Here is a 21547-nt window from a genome sequence, read left to right on the forward strand (position 1 = left end):
TGGCAGCTGAGGCTCGCGCCTCTGATTTATAGCTGTTCACCAGAAATTATCAACTTTCTTGCAGAGCGGGTGGCACAGTGAACCAGGACCACCAGGCATTTGCCAGTGCCACGCTCTGCCCCCCAGGTTATCTCCCCTCTCGGTCCCCCCACAGCCAGCTGCACCCCAAGGGATGCTTTTATTATTCCCCACAGGGATGCGTTTATTATCCGGTACAGGGATGTTTTTATTACTTTTATCACCTCCTGTGGGGATGCTTGGAGCTGATGGTGGTGGGACCCAGACTTTGGGGCTGTGGGTCCTCCCCGTGAGCTGCCCCATGGGGCAGAGCAGGGTATACTGCCACAATTACAGCAATTCCTGGACCCACAGGACGAGCGGTATCTCCTAAAGGGCCAAAACCAAACAGCAAGGTGTCCAGGGAAGGCCAGCAGAAGGACTGAACACTTACAAGCAATTTACTTAAAGAAAAAAAATATAGACTACTGCATTCACCACCAGGTTATGTGACAAAAACAGATGAGAGTAAGGGATGGGAGCAATGGGGAGAGGAAAACTAAAGAGAAGTCTTGAAAACAAGTGAGACAAGGTGGGACTGGGAGGTACTTCTTGTCCTGGCAGGGGATGCGCTGCTGGGACAGTGCCTAACCTGGGACCCAGCCCAACCTGGGACCCAGCCCAACCTCACACAAGCAAAGATGATCCCAGACGTGTGACCAACACAATCATCATGTGGAGGACCAGATTCCAGGGTCGACGAGAGGATGCTCAATGTGGTTACTGATGAATTATACATATTAGTTTCATTAACTCTAAGCAACCTCGTGCTTTATTTATGGCGCACAGCCCTAAAATCTTCACCACTGAGTTCTGAATGCAAAGTCCTGTCCCCACTCAAACCCCAGCACATGTGACAGCATCCCCAGAGGGATGTTCGCTCCTTTGGCTCCTGTCTATAGGAAGTTTCTCTAATTACTTGGCTGCAGCCGTGGGTGGAAGATTGGGCCCTTCGTTCCCACCTGCCAAAGCACCATACACAGTTTGTTGCTCCGCTCAGCAATGCAGCACATAGAGAACAGCATCCCACAGCGTCCCTCCAGAAACACAGCGTCCCTCCAGAAACACAGCGGGGAGTCAGCATTTCCTGGAGAGCTGCTGAAAGGCAGCACCTCACCCATCCCTGCCGCAGTCTCAGACATCTTCATAAAAACACGAGGCAACATTTGAACCTTTAACCCTCAGAGTAGTAAAGACTTCATCACTTGTTTTCTCCAAACCAGGCTTTCTGCAATTTCCCTCCATTAAACTCTTCAAGACAAGTGACCCCGGAGGCAAAAGGTGTCAGACTAATGAAAGGTCTGGAGGAATGCAGCACGCTCCTTATTAAAGACACAGAAGACATAGTTCTGAGCTACCATTACAGCATCGCAGGACAGCACGCAGGGCACTCAGGTGCTGAGACGCGGCCGTGTCGCAGCTGGTGTGATACAGCCCAGGATCTGCCCCTTGGCACAGGGACGTGACAGCATCACAGCCCCCGCGCTGCATGACCAGCTGCAGGAGCTGCCAGCATGGAGGGACAGCAGTGTCACCGCTGTCCCCCCTCCCCAGGGACAGGTCCCTGTGCAGCCGAATGGCTGCGTTTGAACACCTACACGTTGGACAGCACGTGTTCACCTCCCATGGTAGGTCTGACGTTACAGGTGATCACCTGGACATGTGAACCACCCAAACTGCTGTGCTACGGCTCCCTTGAGAAGCTACCAACACTTGTCTCAGCCCAGAGGGACAAAGCAAAGAGGCTCCAAGATAAAGAGCTCTAAAAGCACATTTCTCCTTGCGTGAAAGCACCCAAGAACCTCAGAGGAGTTTCTTGGAGACAGGCAACAATGCCTGTGAGCACCTGACACAGCAACGTCCCTGCTCACCCAGTGCAGTGGACCCGGACAGCCTCAGCATTAGCTCCATTACAACCATCACACTCGGCTCAGGTGGCATCATCTTGGTTTCCACTCACCCCAGGGTGCTCAGGACCATGCAGCCCGATGCCCGTTTGAGAAATGTTTAAGTTCCAATGCAGAAATCGCTTTTTGGTTTTCACTGTATCTGTGAAACCCTCCATAATTCAACATCAAATATTTATCATTACGTTTATTAAAGTTTTAATAATTTAGCAACTCTTGTACATAAGATCCAAGTGCCGTGAACTCGCCTCCCTTATTCTACCTGGGTCACTCCAATATTTATACCTGAAATTCTCACTTCGGTTTTCATTTACGAGGGGAGCAGGCAACAATCTGCCAGTAACCCACATCCTCCTGCCTGGCATTCATCCATCCCGAGACTCCTGAATGAGGACCAGTGCCCGGAGACAATCACTGCATGGGAGCAGAAAACAAGCTCCCTAGCCTCTGCTTTCACTAAGGTACTTTGAACAAAGATGCAAAGAGGCAAGAAATAATGTACTCCTGGCATCTTGGCTTGGAAAATGTTAACGTACAACAAGGCGACCCTTCGCAAATGAAAAGCAGTACTCTTCTGCAGACAGGAAAAACAATGCCCCTAAGAGAGCCAAATTGTGATAGATATGTACCATCAGTCTCTTTTTGCAGGAAAAGGAACAAGCTCTAATTAGCCACAAAAACACACTTGGAAGTGAGGACTCTTGGATGCCAGTCCTGGCTCTGCCATAGGTTTTACAGGCATAGTGAATAAAAGGAAAGAAAAAACCCTCTAATTGTATAATAACTGGACAAGCAACATGGCCTTTCACCAGGGTCTGACCTCAGCCCTTCATGAACACCAAGGCAAACTATCAAGGGCCGGGCGGATGTGATATACACACGAGTTTCTGAAAGATAACAGCACCACCATACTGGTAAATACATCCATTTACGCTATGCAGTCTAACATTACATTTGAGCCACTTTAAAACTGCCTTATCAAAGTTTCGTAACAATTTATCAGACTGGACTGGCCAGATTTGGAGCTATAGACACAGGCCTGGCCTAGACTTATCAGGACCAAAAGAACCTGGAGAGCTATCCCATCAGATTTCTTATTGGAAGAAAACAAATCAAACTTATTATCATACAAATCACTGCATCCTCAATAACAATTTAAAGAGCAGCGTAGTCACTCAAGCATGAGAAAAACAAGAAATTTGCTTCCTACCTGACATCTGCAGGATCTTCTGTCACCAGAACATCTGTTTTGCAGCTAGCAAGAGGATTGATGGAAAGCTCCACGGGGGGCACCACGAAGCTCTTACTGACAGGCAGCCACAGGCCTTGACCCAAACTGTAGGTGGACCTGAAATAAGGACAAATATGTCACACAGGAACAGAGTGTCCACAGCGAATGGTGGCCTTCTACTGCATCTGACCACCTGGGCATCAAGGCAGCGGTAGCACTATGGGGGTTATTCATTTACTCTTGTCCTAAAATCCAAATGAGAGAAGAATAGCTAGACATGTGACAAGGAGAACATGGGGATGGTCAAGTTCTTTGTAGTTCAGAGAGACCTTCTGTGTGTGCATCGTCCTCCCTTTTGCTGAGCCACGTCTGGCCAAGGGGACAAGAGGGAAACCCTTCCCCATCTGCAGAATACAGACAAATCTTTCAGCTTACGGTTGGACTCGCAGATCTTAAGGGTCTCTTCCAACCAAAATGATTCTATGGTTCTAAAAGCAAATAATAAGCATGTCCCCCAGCCCACACAACAAGATGGAGCTGGGAGTGACCAAGATATAGCATCTGCTGGGATGTCCTCACCAGCTCTCCTCTCCCAAAAGTCCAAGCTGGACACTCCTTTGACTCACCTGAGTATCTTCTCCGGTGCCTGCTCTCCTGTGACCAAGTCGTATCCCCGCTCCAGTGTTGTGTAGGGCCATGGCCTGGGAGGCAGAGAAGGAAAGAGCAGCTGTGGCACATCACCCAGCAGGGAACACAGCCCAGCCCTGGGGCTTTGGTGCTGGCAATGGCCCGTGGGGAGAAGATCTGGGCTCCTCACTAATGCAGGCGCCAGGACAGAGCGAGAGCAGCATCATATCACCACTCACCCTTCACTGTGTCCCCAGTCACTGCGCACACACAGGTGGCGATGGACGGGGTCCGGGGCGTAGCCTTCGTGGCAGCTGCACTCTCCTGGAAGAGAAGAGGGGAAAGTGAGACCTTTCTGTCCCAAACACACATCAGCAACCGCAGCATCAGGCCCTCCTCCACTGCTGTCCATCTCTGTCGGCTCACGGCCACTCCTGGTCCCCGCCGTGGATCTAGAGCACTTCAGACTCTTTTGAAACCTTCAGGAGATGCAGAGAAGACAGGGAAAGCTGCAAGAAACTCGCAGGTCTTCTGGAGGGGGTTAAGTGATGTAGTTCACGCTGCAGCTGGGGATGGGATTTCGTGATGCAAAAGGTTTGTCCTTGACTTGTGCTCCTATGCAGCCCTGCAGCTTCACCAGCTCAGCAAACCTTCACCTGAAGGCCTCGAAGAACAGTTCAGGGGCCAGCAGTTCTCTCCTTACCAGGGTTCATCATCTCGCTTGAGGAGAGCCAGCATCCACCCCCACACACCTGCTGAGCGAGGGGACACTCCCGACCCATCCTGGCCACGTCCCCTGCCCACCTCTGCTCCTGCCACATTGCACAGTGATGGGATGGCAGGGTCTCCACAGCCCAAACTCCCGCAGGAGGATGCAGAAGGCCCCAACAACCATCCTCTACAGGCAGCATGCCCCCACCCCACAGCCAAGGGGGTCTCATCCCCACTCCCCTTCACCTTCCGGCTACAGGCTCACCCTGTTACAGCCTTTTGACAGCAGGAGAAGACATTTCCCGCACCAGAAACCCAGCTGTGCTTGGCCCAAATTGATTCCGTGTTTGCTAGAAATACATAACCCGGAGCAAGAAACAGCAAAATCAGAAGATTAATTGGATTTGCGGGTGGAGTTTCTGTTATGAGCTCCTGACGATGCTTTTCCTCCCCCCTCTTCCCTCCCCATTGGTGCAGCAGGTTGAGCTGTAAACACCAGTAAAAATAGGGACCTGGAGAAGATGCTGGGAGGGACCCATCATGGCATTAATGCAGACTGACAGGTACCTGCGTGCTCATCTGGATCCTAAGCAAGTTCTTAAAATGCCTTGCGGGGATTACAGTAAAGAGCTTTATTGTCAGGACAGAGCAAGACAGTGGTTCAACTGTTGAGATTTTGAGGAAGGAAAGGGGGAGGCAGCAAAGAAAGAAAAGAGCGGGGTGGGGGGAAAAAAAGAGACAGCTAATGATGTGCTAAAATGCAACAGCACCTTCATGAAATATTCACTGTCTTAAACACGTCTAATATTAAAGATTAAATGTCCTGGGATTTGTCCTAGCGACTTCGAAGCACTGATTTATGATCTGTCAAAAGCTGCTAACCTCATGATTCATAATGGAAGCGACAGGAACATTGCTGCTCCGAAGGGAAGGAGTTGGGAAGGAGACGGCGGCATTAGCCCCTGCTCCGGCTCAGCCGTGCCCGGGGGCTGGGGCGGGCTCACTGCAAGAAAATGCGGGTCCTAATGGCTCCATCAGTGATTTTAAAAAAAGAAAAGTTATTTTTTCCTTAGGTGCTTAGTACGCAAGTTTCCCCAAGCTGCGCCGCGGATCATTAATTCCTGCCGCTTATTACATAACAAATATGTGCTCTGCAAATGAGAGACATCTCAAACTGCTTGCGAAGCAGAGCTGGGAGTCTTGGGGCACCGGCTCACACTCTGCTTCTGCCACAGAAATTAGAGCAAGTAGGGAAAAAACACCTACAGAGGTTGGTGTTAAACAGCCCAAACGCCTCCCTCCTTATCGATGGCTGGAGGTGCCTGGATGGTGAACCCCTCTCCCGTGGCACAGGAGGGTTTGTTTTGTCCGCTGGTTTGTTTACTGCTCCATCAGTTTGGCGTCAGGAGGAGAAACTCTATCAACCTGCAGAAATATTGATTTTATCGACTCCAATCCTGGAGTTTCAACAGCTACAGGCGGCGCTGGAGGCTTTACTGGGAGGTTTATTGGGAGGTTTATTTCACTAAGTGCGAGGACAAATGGTAGCACCGGCTGGGGAGAAGATCCGGGACGGCAGAGAGGTGGGACATTGGGAAAGCCACCGAGGGTACAGGGGCTGTGGGTACCTGCCCCTCACCAGGACCACTCAGGACCAGCTTTTCCCAGGGAGATCTGCACACGTTTGGCAGAGTTTTAGAAATGGGATGGGAGGCTCCAGCATTGCAGTCCGCTGGGGGAGCAGGGGCTCCATCTCCTCAGGCCAGATGCTTTAGCATCTATTTCTGTATCTAGAAACATAAACAAGCAATTTGTGGGGTTTCCAAAAAAACCTCACCAGAACCTGCTGTTCTCCTTCAGGTTTTCATGAGTTTTTGCTCTCTTCTCATCACCATCCAACCTTCTTCTTTGTCCCCCTACCCCTTATTTTCTGTCTGTCCCCATTCTCCCCAGGTGCGATGCTGAGCCAGCCCTAGCCTAATCAAAGGCTAAGCACAGACCAACAAACACCCAGCAAAGTCCCTGGAGTGGCAGGAATAGGGTTTCTCATACCTCTAACTCCTCTTTAGGGTAAGTGCGTTTTCTAAACACGCTGCTAAAATAAACCAAACCACCAAAAGCCAAAACAACAGCGCCTTTGTTCAGAGCTCCTAAAGCCCGTGTGCTTTGGAGAGGAGTGAGGTTATCTGCTCAGCATCACTTGGGCTAAGTTAGGATTCAACCTGAGCTTAAAGCCAAAGTCAACCAAAATAACCCAGTTTGACAAATAACCGCACCTGAAGCCGGATGCAATTTCCACGGGTCCTGCACATGTCCCCGTGCAGCGTTCGGCTGCTGTGGGAGGACAAATGAATCAGGATCTACAAACTGCTGGGACAAGCATCCTATTTCCACAGCCACCAGCCTGCACCCTGCCCACAGTTAAAACACAGGCGTGCGTGAGCCTTCCTCTTCCTTCGGATTCATAACCCACAAATCAGGTCAGATAATCCATGGCAAATTTTGAGCTATTATAGCAAAACAAAGGATTGCTGCTGACTCAGTTTTAGCAAGAGCAGATGCCAGTGCTCAGCTCTGGAGATCCCAAGTTATATGTTCAGCATGTTATTTAACAAAACACCTCTGCCACTGCAGAGAAAAGACGCATAAAACAAGAAATGCCACATCGTAGCTATAGCAAGAAGCTAAGAAAACATATACATTATTCACATGACACACACAGCTACATGGAAGAGCAAGGGGAGCGCTGAGGCCATGGGAATGCAGCAGCCCCCCAGCACTGCTCTCCATCCTGCCCTGCTCCCCTCTCCCCACTTACACAAAATCTCATCGCAGACCTCGCTGCCTTGGCTAATTACAGGTAACAGGGATTCTCTGTGCCAATTTCTGCTTGAGGAGAGTGAACAGGACACATCCCTGGACACTGCAGTCACATCTTGTCTGCAACTTCCCTCCTGCTGTGCCTCATCCCCATGGATGCCGGTGGTAGAGGCTGCTGTCAGCTCAGCCCCAAGTGTCACAGCAAGGTGACAAGCTGCTGTGGGGTGCAAGTGGGAGCTCAGCCCACGGCACCCAGAGAAGCGCCCGTGCACCTTGAGCTCCTGCCCTCGGCTGGGAAGGTGAGAAGGAGCCTGACCTGGAGGAACAAGGCAAACTAAGGACACATCAACTCGGTTTCCATATGCAGACGTGAGCTTCCTCTGCCCGTTTCTGAGCACGAGGCTCCTTGCAATGCCTGTACTTCACACTGGCTTTAGTCCTGAAGCTGCAGAAGGGCAGGGCTGGAGCAGCCTGCAACCATCATTAGCATCCTCAGCACTCATGGCTTTTGGCTCAGGCTTGGTACATGCTGAGGGTCGCCCATGCCTGAAGGAAACAAATCTAACATGAGCCACATCCGAGCTCATCCCCTCCAGTGGCACAGGCATGGTGCAAAGGCAACTGCGTAGAGGAAAACAGCCCTCCAGCTCCTGCTGCATCTCAACCAGCACAGCTAGGGGCTTTAGCTCTATTTTTTAGATATTAACTGGAAGTTGCAGAACTATTCTTCCATTTTGCTCATCGCACCATCTTGCTGTTCCTCCTGAAAGGGGAAACAGGGTCTTGTGCTGCACCTGCATCACCCCTGGCTGTCCCTGCGCTCTGCCCGGGAGCAGCAAGGCAGAGCTGTACCCCAGTGCACCAGCGTAACCCATCAGCATCATTAGGGTGCGAGGTGATCTGCAGTGATAGTGCTGCAAGACCCCCCATATCGACCCAGGCAGCACCAAGTGGAAGGTCCCAGAGTCCCTGTGCTCCTGGGAAAGCTGCTCTTTGCTGTCACTCTCATTTTAATGCAAGGAGTCGGAGGGGCTTGGGCAGCGATGGAGCCAACCTGTGGCACATCAACCTTCTCCTGGTACTACCAGTGTCCATGATCCCCAGCCCCAGGGCAGCACCTCCATCCCTGGTCCCGGAAGGATGCCCTGCTGTGCCAGGCTCCAAAGGCACCATCCTGGGGACAAGCCGCGACCCCAGCCGGGGTAGCAGCCTGTTCCCAGAGGCTTCACAGCTACAAACACATGTCGTTCAACCTGTGTGAGCACTGCACGTACACACACCTACTTCAGGGCTGCCTCTCCCACCCAAACTGATGCACAGCCTGGCCCCAGCTTTTTGGGTCCCCTCCTCTCTGGACACACACACAACCCCAGAGGACATGCCAGCTCCAGCAAAGCACCCTCAGTGCCCCATAGAACCCCCATATCCAGCTGTGGGGCCAGTACCAACACAGCTGTCACCCCAACGCTGCCCCTCGCTTCTCCTCCTTCCACTCACCGCTGCACAGGAGGAGAAAAGCTCAGCCAGAGGAGGTGGGCGCTGGGTGGAAAACCGAGGCCAAGCATTTTTCGGCAAACAGAGGTGGCCGTTGAGCGCAGCGGCTGCCTGCCCCGCCGGCCCTGACTGCACCAGTGTTTGCTGCGGCACAAAGCCCCTCTCTTCTGGGCCAGCACAGAGACATCTCCAGGGTTACCAGCCTGCTCCGAGGCGGGAGGGCTGGAGGGTCCCCCCCACCTCCTTCCCTGCTGCAGGGATGCAAAGCCTTCACCCCCATCAGCAGCTCCAGCTGCATTCCCTGAACCCCCTCGCCAGGAGCAAAGGCGGCTGCAAAAGGCATCGAGATCTCGCCCAGGAGCAGCCCGAGGCCGCGGCTGCTCCAACCACGGCAGCAGCAATGCTGGTTCCTGGTGAAGCTCTGCAAAACCCTTTCTTGCCCTTGCTATCTGCTGTCCTTGGCCTTCAGGGATGGCACTTTCCAAACCTGATCGCTCCTTTGTCCTGACCAGAAATGCAATTTCAGTAAAAGCAGTCTTGAGGAATAAGACAGGGAAGGTGGCTCCTGCCCAGCTGACCTGGCACAGAGCACAGAGGGAAAACCTGGAGATAATTTGACAGTCATCCCTTGTCTCCCTCCTCGGCAATCCCTCTCTTCACCCAGATACATCACAGCCCATAAGCACAAGCTTAGCTCCCAAGGACTGCGTCTGGGTTTACGCTCTGCATGGATTTTATTCTCATTATGATCCGCTGAGGAAGCTCTCCCTGGGCACACGTGTGCGGCTGACACAAAGCAGCAGCCAGACACCCCGAGGGTGGACCAAGGGTGGTCCACCATGGCATGGCTGTCACCTGCTGGAGTGACCACCATCCCAGAGCTGACCACGGGGGGTGACAAGCCACCTCCTGCAGCGCTGGTGGGAGAGGTCACGTTGGTGAGATGGCCCCAGAAGTGCCTCTGCACCGCAAAACTCATTTCTCCTCCCCGCTCTCCGTGGTCTTTCGACAAGCACAGAAATGCCATTACAAGAACATTAGCAGCTGCAGGATTAAACACTCTAATGGCAGAAAATGAGAGTGTAAAGACAGCACAGATAACCTTAACTCAGCCCCCTCCAAGGCATGCATTTTGATTGCTGTTTATGTATAACACTTCAGCCCGGAGCTAAATTAGCTTGGGAGTTAACTGCCTCCTGCCCTGCTTGGTGCACGAGGCAAGCTGTGCCGCCACACGAAAAGAAATCATATATTACATGGTTTTTGACCAAGTTATTAAACTACATACCTTAGAGAGACAGAACCTCATCTTATAAAAGTCTAAGTCAATAAAGACACTATGATCCTCCAACAGCGAAAATAGCAGAAGTGCACCAGAACAAACAAATACTACTTGATGTGCACAAAAACTGCATGATATTAAATTGAACTATCAGAGAAAACGGCTGTTTTCATAAACAAAAATAAACCCTCACCAAGGTTGGTCATCTCCGGATTTACATGCTCAGCTCTGCAACCTCCAAATCCCCTTAACAGGTTGCCTTTAAAAAATGACTCTGTTTAGAAATGACTTTCATCTGTCTCCTGCCCACAAGGCCCCTGTCCTATCCGGACAGGAACACCATCTGCAGCTCCGGTGACAAACTAGCCCATTTGGAAGATGATGGAAACCTTTTTTTTGCCCTCCTGCCAATTTCCAGAAAAGATCCTTCGCCACCACATCTCATTTGGCCCTTACAAGGTGTACCAAATGTTTTGGGGGCTGCCATCAATTGTGGATGCAAAAGAAAGAATTTCTATGGAGAAGTGCCTGATTTATAGATGGGGGGCGGGGGGGGGGGAAATCCAATGCATTTGCACCTGCTAATCAAGGTAGCTATCCATCTCATTTATGCCACTGCTCCAGCAAGCCTGACAGCACAAAATCAGAGGCTGTTTTTTCCAGCATTTGGCCCTAAGGGACCGATTCTCCAGCATGTCTCCTAAGCGATGCCCGCAGAATGTGCAAGTGAATCAGTTTTGTGCATACAAAGCAGGTAATTGTGCTCACAAATCAGGATTTGCATATGCTGCCGAGAACGTATGCTCTCCCAAATGTTACCGGTGCTGGCAAAGGAGGACAGTGAAAAAGCAGCACTCCTGGATTTTACAGAGGTTTCCCAGTGCGTGGTGTGAGCGGCGGTACTGGCAACATACTCCACATCTGTCCAAAATACAGAGAGCGAAGAGAGCTGATTGCAAGTCCCAGAAGATGATAAACCTTCCCCATTCTCGCTTCAAGCAGCGCAGTCAGCACCTGCCAAGAGGATGGGGCATTTCAGCTGAACCTCATCAGCTGGGTCATCAGCCACGTGCTGACTCAGCAAAACATCTGTCCCATCTGAGGTGGCAGCTGGGGCATGGCCACCATGTCACATCTGCAGGGGGAAGACCCACAGTGGCATCCATTTATTTCTATATTTGCAGTCATGTCAGGCCAGCCGGCTTGCCCATTTCCAAGGCTGGGGAGGAAGGAGAAAGATGATATTTTGCTCGTGTGCAGATGTCGGTGCTCCCTCTGAAAAGCTCTGATGAGCTGGTGCTTTGCAACGTGGGTTTGAAATTTGTCAGGGGGGCAGCAATCATTTAATTAAAGAGTGAGTCACACAGCAAAGGCACAAGGGAAGGCAAATTAAGGTCAGGCAAGCAAAATGTATTTTGCCATTTCCTAGTGTTTCAGGGTCTCTGTTTTCTGTGTGGATTATTATTCATCCTGAAGTAGCACTTGGTGGCTGCAGTCATGAGTCAGCATGTTGTATGGACATATACATAAAACTCCAACCCAAAAGAAGCGCTGGGAAGGGGTAAGAGCTTGAGCCTCACCAGACAGAGCATATGTGACCTGGGGACACCTGTCCAACACCTCTGCATGGAGCCCATGGCACTGCCATCGAGGACAAGTCCTGCCCAGAAACCTTCTAGGCTTTCATCCTCCAGACAGGACAAACCTCAGTCCATGCTCCTCACAGATGCTTTGTCTTTGTCCAGCCCAAGAGGACAGAGGGCAGGGGAAACCCCCAGCACCCATCGCTTGGGATGCTCACAGAGCTGATAAAATCCCTGACCTGAAAAGGTTGAATTCTAGGCAGGATTTATGTCTCGTAGTAAAAGCAGTGACCTGCCTCTCTCATGGTGATAAAAATAAATCACCCTTAAAAATAGAATGACATTAATAAAAATAAACCTAAAAATACATGCAGTGCATCACGGAGTTATGGTCTGCTCCCAGCCTGGCATGAAAACTTCTCGCTAGCTAAAGGCTGGTCAATGGTGATGAAGGTAAGCAGCGCTTGGGGCTCCATACTGGGGCAGGGTGTCAAACTGGTACTTCCACAGGCCAAATTTTCAGTGGGTGGTTGCTCAGCTTTTGTAAAGTTTGGAGCTCCTAAGTGAGTTCTAGATTTAGGCTCTGAAAACCAGCAGCCCCGCCAGCAAGTCCTGCTCTACCCCTAAGGATCCAACCAGCACAGACAGCAGAATGCTTTTGCTTTATCCACATGCAAACTACCAGACTGGTGAGAGGGGGAAGAAGCTGATCGATAGATTTTGGGAGAGGAACCTGAAGGTTCAGGTCAAGGCTGCTCTGCCCTCACCTCCCATCACTGGTAAACAGGGAGGATGGGAACAGGGATGGGAGCCACAGAGCAGCTGGCAAGGTTCAGATCCAGCGCAGTGGCGGAGCAGAGCACCTCCTGGGCTAATCAGCATCGCTCCCGTCCCTGCAAACCAGATCTGACACATCCTGCTCAAGCGTGGGGCAGCCAGCGAGAGCGACAAGCTGCTCCGGAGAGCTGGGGACACGCGGGGAGCAGCAGCTGGGCCAGCTCGGGAGAACAGCCGCTCCTCACAGCAGAGGCCGTGCGAGGATTAAACCAGCCCTGCTCCGTGCCAAGGACAGCGTGGGGCTGGAGCCACGAGGCTGTTCCAATGGGGAAGTCACGGTCTCTCTCCATATGATGTTTCTGCTGGAGGCAGAGGCTTTTCCCTTCTCCTGCCCTGAACAGCTGAATGCATCTTCCCTCTCCCGCAGAGGTGACTGCATGTCGCCAATGCCTGAAATGATCCCTCTGCTCTGCGACATCTGGATGAGAAGAGCCTCCTCCTGCATCGCCTCCATCTGCCAAGGTGGCTGCTGTCACCTCCCAGCCCTCCTTGGGACTGTAGGTGATGCCCAGGGCTCATCTACGCAGGGAATTCATCCAGAGTAACTAACTATTCTGCTGCAGCAATGCCTGCCTGTGCCTCCGTGCAGACAGGCCGTGAGAAACATGAGTACTAAAAAGAGAACATTATCTTGACCAGGAAAATGGATTTATGAGACCAAGTTCAGTGTTTGCACCTCAGGTGAGCAGAGAGGGATGAGAACAGGGTTGCCCTCGCCAGCCCATGGTGTGTTCATGACTCTGGAGGATTTCTTCCTCTCGAGATGCTGCATATCAACGGCACACTCTGTGGCAGTGGGAGGCTTAGAAAAAGCCATGAGCCATACCTCTTCACACCCCCTGGCAAAACCCGCAACCAGCATCCCTGCTCACAGCCACAAATTTCATCCATTGCTGAGAGGAGGGAAGGGGCTCACAAGAGCCAGAGACAGCCTGTGAACAGAACTTCTCTGCAAGGAGACGGGGCGCTTGCACATTCTTTAGATGCAGAGCACACCAGGAGCAACGGATCGCTTGTCCCCATGTCACCAAGAGCATCCCACCTGTGGCAAGGCACCGGGGAGCAGGAGCAACGCTCACCGCTGCAGAGGGCACGGCACACCCCACGTTACGAAAAACCAGCACAGCCCCCAAGCCACTTTCCCAAACAAGGTTGTGTCACCCCCAGCAGCTGAGGAGATGTCACCTCCTGAGGGCCACCTGTTGCGTGGGGTCACATATTTATATCCCTCCCACCTTCATTCACTGATTGCACGGTTGCTGTTTTCTGTGTTCCTGGCTCACTGTGGATGCCAGGATCTCTGTTTGTCACCCAGGAGCACATTGCCCAGAAGGAAAGGTGACACTTCTCCTTTGTTGGCCCCACATCAGAGTCCCAGCAGGGCTGGCTGCTGCTTCACAAGGGCAGCCTTCGTGTGCAAGCAGAACATGCTCAGCAAAAAGGTCATTAACCAAAGAGGAAAGATGAGAGAAATCACAACTTCCTAAGAAAAGCTGCAGGAGAGATCCAACCTAGGTGACCATCAGGCAGAAGCACTAAAGGGAAACATGGTGCTGAGCGGTGGAATGGTCAAAAAAGAAAAGGGATGGAGATGGAGCAAACTCATGAGTAGGATTTTCACACTAAACAACAAAATAGCATAACTTAGAAGCAAATAAACTCCACGTGCCTGGCACCTGCCACACCAAATAACTGATAGGTCCATCATTTCAAATTGCCGTCCTTGTTCCCACCTTCTTTATAGTTTCCTGATAAGGGTCACCACCATGCGACCCGGCTGGTACCTCTTGGTCCTTTGTGCCCAACACCAGGCTAACACAGAGGTGAGCTGAGCGGGCATCGAGGTACCCAGAGTCCAACCTTCTCCCTCGCATCTCCAAGGTCTTCACTCCTCCCCAGCCCCCCTTACCTGTCTCTTGGTCACACAGTTGTTCACAGGCATCAGTGGTCCTCTGTCCACAGAGGTCTCTCACCCAGGGGGACGTGGCATTGATCTGATAGTACAGGGACAGCTTGGCTGGATTAAGCCAGTCGGAGATGTCCAAGTAGCTTCCCTCACTCACAACAAAGCTGCTGCCTGGAGGGTGGGAAAAAAGCGTGTTAGAGGAGTTGTAGAACAGAAAAACACATGCATTTTGGCCCAATACCAGAACAATCTACTCTTCAGGAGCTGCTGCAATGCTGACATCAGCAAAATAATACCAAATTCACCAACACTTGGATCCAAAGAACTTCATTTGGCCATTCCTCTCCATATGAATGCACCCCAAGGAATGGTCCACCAGCTGGGACACTCCGCCCGGATACTCCCCTACCCTGCTCAGCGTCACGAGATACTAGACATGATTCCCAGATGTCTGCAGAAACATGGACCAATGTAATTATCCTGATCTGATAGCATCGCTTCCCCAGCTCACGCAGGTGGTGTCCACCAGAGCTGGTGTCCACCAGACACCTGTGTGCCCAGCTCAGGGCACAGATGGGCAGTGGCACCATGGGCTGTTCCCACTTCAACGCTTTAGTTAAAGGTGAGCAAACTGGCCCAACACACAACTCCTCGACTGAGCCGTGCCGTATCACAGACACTCCCTCGCACTCTCCCTCCGGAGAGTTAAAAGTGGATTCCTGCCAAAAATCTTTTCTTACAGAATCTTACGTTTCTTTATTTTGCGAAATGTATTTTTCCCCACTGGCATCTGGGAATATGCATCATCTAATTAGCCAAATAGATTTTCAGTTCAGCCCAATCATTTCCTTATCTAACATCTGAGGCCCAGCCTCGCTTGGGGGATTTTGCAGGCGCAGAGGTCCTCATTAACTCTGATCTTCAATTACATTGATTATAAGACTGCCTCCGTAACAGTGCTGCACAGATCAGAGGGGAGCCAGAAAACCTCTGCCATTAAGTGGTGTTTTGCAAAAGTTACCAGGGTAAAAGCCTCTAAAAACAGGGGAGAAGAAACCTTCAAAGAGGAGTGGGCAAGTGCAGCCCAGGAACTCACAGCCATCCTTCCACTGAGCTCTAGGACTTACAAACATGAGCAAAATCCACAACCACTATGTGAAGATTCAAGTCCTTCTTAGTGATCACCCAAGGATAACAAGTACATAGCTCCAGGGTGTTTTTTCATGAAACTTTAGGGTTTATCACTTAGCAAAGGACTGGGACATTATTTTTCTAAGCACTTCGTAAGATCTTAGCTCAGGAAAAGCCAAGCGACTAAAAAAAGCAGGACAAAAAAAGCCATAAAGCAACCACCCCACATGAACCTGCTTGAACACAAACTCATTTCCTTTTGAAGAGAATCGCTGATACTTCAGCAAGAAGGAGCCCTTCTAAACCTCATCCCGTGCCACGTTATCCATGCAGAAGATACAAAAAGCAAAGCTTGAAGTGAAGCAGCCCAGCGAGTGACCCCAGTTTCAGCATCCTGAGATCTCAGCACCATCCAAATCTGCGCCCTAATTTCACATGAATTCCAATCTCCTACACTTATGCTGTTTATATACCGTAAACATATTCACAGACGCACCTCTACACTCAAAGCCAATGGTGGTTGCCAAGCTACTGACCATTCCTGTAAATGAAAATTAGACACCCAGGATGCAGCAGCTCTGGACACACAATGAGGCAGGAGCCTGCACCACCACGGCTGCGGGACACGGCTCCATCAGACCCACAGCAGCCGCAAATTGCTGGGTAAACTCCACCACACCGGTGGAAATCATTGAAACGCTAAGCACAAAGAAGTACCTGATTTTATTTTCTTTCTAATTATCATTCTTTTCCATGAACACCTGAAGATAGCTTTAAATACCAGTAATAAATATTGCTGGTTTATTTTAACAAACAGAAATGCATCAAGAACCCATTGGGAGTATTTTACTATTTACGTGTACACGTCTATGCAGTAACCTGTCAATCTTGCTTTCTTCCTTATATTTGTATTTCCCTAATAAAGAGTGAAGCTTGGGAGACGTGTAAGCACATTTTGAGGCTCAGCTACAGACAAGTCCCTATGCACCCAAAGTCTGAAGAGCAAAACCACCAGCTCTCGATTAAATCCCAACTTAATGAACCCCACTTCTAGTTAAAATACAGCCAGCCTGACAGTAACGGAAGCAAATCAGACATAAAATAGTCATATATCATTGGTATTCATAAAGATGAAGGTGACTTGAGCTGGCAGAGCATCTTGGTCCAGGAGCTGCTACATGGAGGCGACCCATGGGTGGGGTGGACAATGGAGAAGTGACCCCTGGAGTTCCCCATCAGCCCCATGTGCTGAAGCACATTCATGGCCTTGCTGTCAAGTTTTTATTCTTAAATAACCCAGCCCGTTTGCTGCTGAAAGTATAAAAACCCCAAAACTATCTATTTATGGAAGTACCTCCTAAATCAAGACCAACCCGTGACACCCGGCCAGGAGGCAACAGCTTCTCTTTCAGTAGAAGTTTGGTATCCAGGTGCAACCACAGATTTTGGAAGCTTGAAATTATTTGCAAATCTATCAAGCTTTGCCATATTCTGTACAGAGAAAGACCTTCCCAAATATAATGCAACTATAAGGTAAATTAAAAAGTCTTGGCATATTCAAGATTAAGTACTTATTTTGATTTTAGTAAGCCTGACTGAGAAATCATTCTCAATATCAAAAATGTGAAAAGAAATTTTTAAAAAAAGGCAGCAGTGAAAACATTTGAATACAAATTGCCTAAATTCAAGTTCAGTCTAAAGTGGAGGCTTTTCTACTTCAGTCTAAGAAAATAAAGGGGGGTGGAAATTAAAGGTTTTAGTTAATTGTAAACACTTTCCTTCCTTCCTTCCTAGGAGGAAGGAGGCGACACCTTGCAGCAAGGAAACTTCTCACAGCTTTGAAGCGGAGGGTGTCGCAGCTCAGCTGGGTAAGATGTTGAGAGATGTTCACAGCCTCTCTCATCACCTTCACTCCCACAAACAAACAAACATCCCAACCTTGATCCCTTTATGGCTTGCCTGAGAAAGAAATAACAGGAAAAAGCATTTTACAAATATTTTGAAAGCTAAAATTCTCAAGATTTCAAAGCCTTTCCACACAATTTTTCCTCTTTGTTTTCAAAGAATCCACACATAGAAAACAGTTTTCAAAAGTCACCAGCGCCCATTTATTCAAAACCACCTTGAAAAGCTCAGAAAGGGCATGTTGAGCATCAAATCCTTTCAGAAACTACCAACAACAAATACTTCCTAAGCAAGAACCATTTCAAGTATCTTTAGCTTACCATCAGCCAGGTTGTTTTTCAGCCACGTGCTGTCTCTCAAGGGATAGAGATGGAGGAAGAAAGGGGGTGACAGGGAACCCCAGGGACTCACACTACCGGGACAGCGGGGGGAAGACCCTGCTCCAAACCACCCTCTGAGAACCTGCGCTGAGGACCTCAGGCCCCACCAAATCACCCCAACACCTGTACCCCATTTGATTCACACCTACTGTCACTGCCTGTGCACCCCGAGCAGCTGATCCCAGCAGAGACACTGTCCAAAGACATCCAGGGAGACCGTCCACAGTGATGTCATAGAATCACGGAACGGTTTGGGTTGGGAGGGACCTTCCCAGCTCCCCCAGTGCCCCCCCTGCCATGAGCAGGGACATCTTCACCAGCTCAGGTTGCTCAGAGCCCCGTCCAGCCTGGCCTGGGATGTCTCCAGGGATGGTTCATCCACCACCTCTTTGGCCAACCTGTTCCCTGCTGCCAACCCCATCTCTTCCCAGGTGTCCTCAGCTACAGACAAGTCCCTCTGCACCCAAAGTCTGAAGAGCAAAACCACCAGCTCTCGATTAAATCTCAACTTAATGAACCCCACTTCTAGTTAAAATACAGCCAGCCTAACAGTAACGGAAGCACATCAGACACAAAATAGTCTGGACCCAAGTTTTGAGCCTCTCACTCAAAAACTCAGTGAAATTCCCCTTAAATTGAGACACTCAGGCCCTAGGGTAAAGTAGCCATCACCCAAACAAGGGAATACAACAACAAAACAGCAGCTCTCCACTCACCACCACATCCTCCTCCCAGGAGCCCCCATTGTAGGACACGTCCCTTGAGCACTGTTGACTTTGTGAGCCAGTCTATGTGGTAGAGCAGCATTGTGATGCCATGGAGAACATCAGTACACAGCTACACAACCAGCACCCAGCTCCACAAGGTCCACCAGCGCTTCGGGGGATTGATTTGTTTGCGGTTTTTTGTATGTATGTGTTTTCCCCCTCCCTCCCTTCTCTAACACTGATCAAAGCCGGATCAGTTAAGGCATCATCAAATGTTCATGTCTCTCACGCTGGGGTCTCCTTCAAAGTTCAGTGGAACTGTTTAAGCCTCGACAAAAGAGGCTTGAAGTTTTGACATTTCAAAAATCATTTTCCAGAACACAACAGGATAAAACAGCTCAGAAGATATATCTAACGAGGGAAAAGAACAAAGTGCTCAAAAGGCAGCCCAAAGGGTTTGGCTTTTCCTTTCTCTCTCTTTTTATTTCAAGGCAAGAGATTAAATAATAATTTTTTTTTTAAGAATTTCTATTTCTTCCTCCCCGTGCTCTTTTTGTCATCTTTGGTCCATGTGCTGTTTCTTGGCCAATGAAACTCCTTTTCATCTAAAATTAGTATTCTGTGTTGTAAGGCTACACGAGGTCATACTACAGGTTGCTATTAATGTATCCATCCCTATACTATAATGCAATTATAATCCTGTCACAGATTTTTTTTTTTCCTTCTTTTTTTTAGACACTAAAGGAAGGATTATCCCTCTTGCTTCATTCTATAGATATAAAGAACAACCCTATTTGGTTTCTTTACAAACCTTTTCTTTCTTTCTTTGTTAAGCCTAGAAGAACATTTCCCAAAGTGACAGCTCCTCCCCTCTCAGCTCTTTCCATTGATCAGCTCCCAGTCTCCTGTCCTGGTCCCATGGAATGAAAACTGCTGCTGCTTAAATTTATTTCAGAAAATACAGAAGAACCAGACAGACATTGGATGAACAGGACACACATACACTGACCTAAGCAAGTAAAAGTGCTCAGTTTTACCAGCCCTCCCTCTCCTGCTCAGGGCAAAACTAGGTAATTTTGAAATAATTTAAGTCAAACTCATACTTCTAGATTCTAATTTGAATCCGGGGATAGTATCACGCCAGGTTAATATCCAAGCTATCCGCTTCATCTTGTTTTTCAAATGGTTTCTCTCTTGAACAAGATGAAATGCCTAATCAGAAAGCTATGACAGCAAGTTTTCAAAGCAACAAAAGCCAATAGACACACCTTTCACCTACCCTTCCATGAGCCGAAGCACATACACAGTTTATATCGCACACACTGCCTCACTCAAGGATGGAATTTCAGCACATGAACTATTTACACAGCCATGGGCTGTTCACACCAACATTCCCCAACTCGCTGATGATCCAACCCAGGGACCTCCATCCCCTGGAAACACCATCAGTCCTGCCACAGCCTTCTCACTCTGGCAAAGCAGAAGCAAATCAGTGCAATTATAGCTCAGACTGGAAGCATCTTTCCTATGGGAAGAGTGAAGTTACATTTTAATTGTTAAACTGCACTTTCTTGGTAATTCTGACAGGCTCTTTATTTGGGTTTTCTTGGCAGTCAGTCTTGATTTCACTGGTGCTGAATTTTTGATGAGTGGATTTAAACTCATGGATTTAGCTTTATTCAGCAGGTGACGACTTGGCCAACTTTTCCTAAACCCAAGTGAGATGGCATCTTCCCATTCTGTGGTCAAGCTCACTTTGCAACATCTCCCATGGCATTATTAGACAATATAATTGCGCAAATGTTAGTAACAGCACTTCTCTGTCTCTGTAGGCATCTGGGCCAGCAATGGCTGAGACGGAAATTAAGACTCCTGAAGAAAAGCTTCTCCTTAATGCTCTGTATCTCCCAACTCTCATGCTCCAGCCTGGGGCTCTTTCTTAGTGCTGCTCTCTAGATACTGAACAAGGGTTTGGGGAAATCCAGCCTAAATCTAATCGCATCACAAAGTATGTGACAGATGAGTTACGATAAGCTTTAAAAAACATTAAGTGTGTGTGAATGGAGATTTTTCAGACAGCACCAAGACCAAACACCCTCCCAGGATGGCAGAAAACTCAACCAAGAGGCAGTGCATGCAAAGTCAATGCATCATAGAACCAAGATAAGCTACCGCATACCCACCGAGAGATCGCACACCAGCAATGCTTCTTGTTGGGAGAACAATAAAGTGCAGTAACACATTTCCAGCTATGCAGCCTCCAAAAATTCTCACTGTGCCTTTCTGCAGCCTTCCCCCATCATCCATCCCAAATTACAGGGTAACCAGTGTTGGTAGCAGCTCAGGATGCAACAGCTTCTGTGTCTGAACCAGCCCCAGCTGATGCCATCTAAATATTAACACCAATTCCCCTGCTCTGCTCCAATAAACCCTGCAAAGGAGAAAACATGAGGCATTTGCCTTCCCTTGCAAACCGAGCTGCCCCGACAGCCAGGCTGGCACGGAAAGAGCCGAGCACAGGATCACAAGCCTGTCAGCGGCACGATAAAAACATGATGTACTTCAGCCCCTGGAATCTTATTATTTCTTCATGCGAAGAGCGTTCGCGCCTTGAAACCGTCTTGGAATCCCTTTGATCCATGCTGATACAGTTTATAAATTGATGTTAATATTTAGAGTTCATGTCTGGTAACGCTGCAGCCATTTGCTCACATTTTCTTGCCAACTAAGCAGGCGTGGGAACAGGATTGAGCTGTGATGCAGACACAGAGGTGACCTGGTGATTAAGAACTGATGGAATGAAATGCTATCTGTAAAGCTGTCCCCCAAACACGGCCACCTTACTAGAAACACATGGGGTGCCAGACCTGACCCTGAGTCTGCAATGGGAAAGTATTGCTTCTGTCGAAACCCTGACCCAGGTCTCCATAGAGTGAAACAGGCATCTCTGCAGCAGAACTCCAGGGGGA

The 21547-nt window shown here is 49.3% G+C and overlaps 1 protein-coding gene across 1 annotated transcript in view; it reads right to left on the minus strand.

The window, feature by feature from the left end:
- The window catches only part of ASTN2 (astrotactin 2), a gene marked incomplete at its 5' end in the record, with an annotated part of 313041 nt that overhangs the window by 171692 nt on the left and 119802 nt on the right, over positions 1 to 21547 (minus strand). The window contains 4 exons of the mRNA XM_080356001.1: positions 3175 to 3312; positions 3822 to 3896; positions 4062 to 4146; positions 14459 to 14626. Of these exons, the coding sequence (XP_080212127.1) occupies positions 3175 to 3312; positions 3822 to 3896; positions 4062 to 4146; positions 14459 to 14626 (466 nt within the window). The remainder of the gene's footprint in view (positions 1 to 3174; positions 3313 to 3821; positions 3897 to 4061; positions 4147 to 14458; positions 14627 to 21547) is intronic.

Source organism: Nesoenas mayeri (genome assembly GCF_963082525.1).
Source record: "Nesoenas mayeri genome assembly, chromosome: 18".
NCBI lineage: Eukaryota > Metazoa > Chordata > Aves > Columbiformes > Columbidae > Nesoenas > Nesoenas mayeri.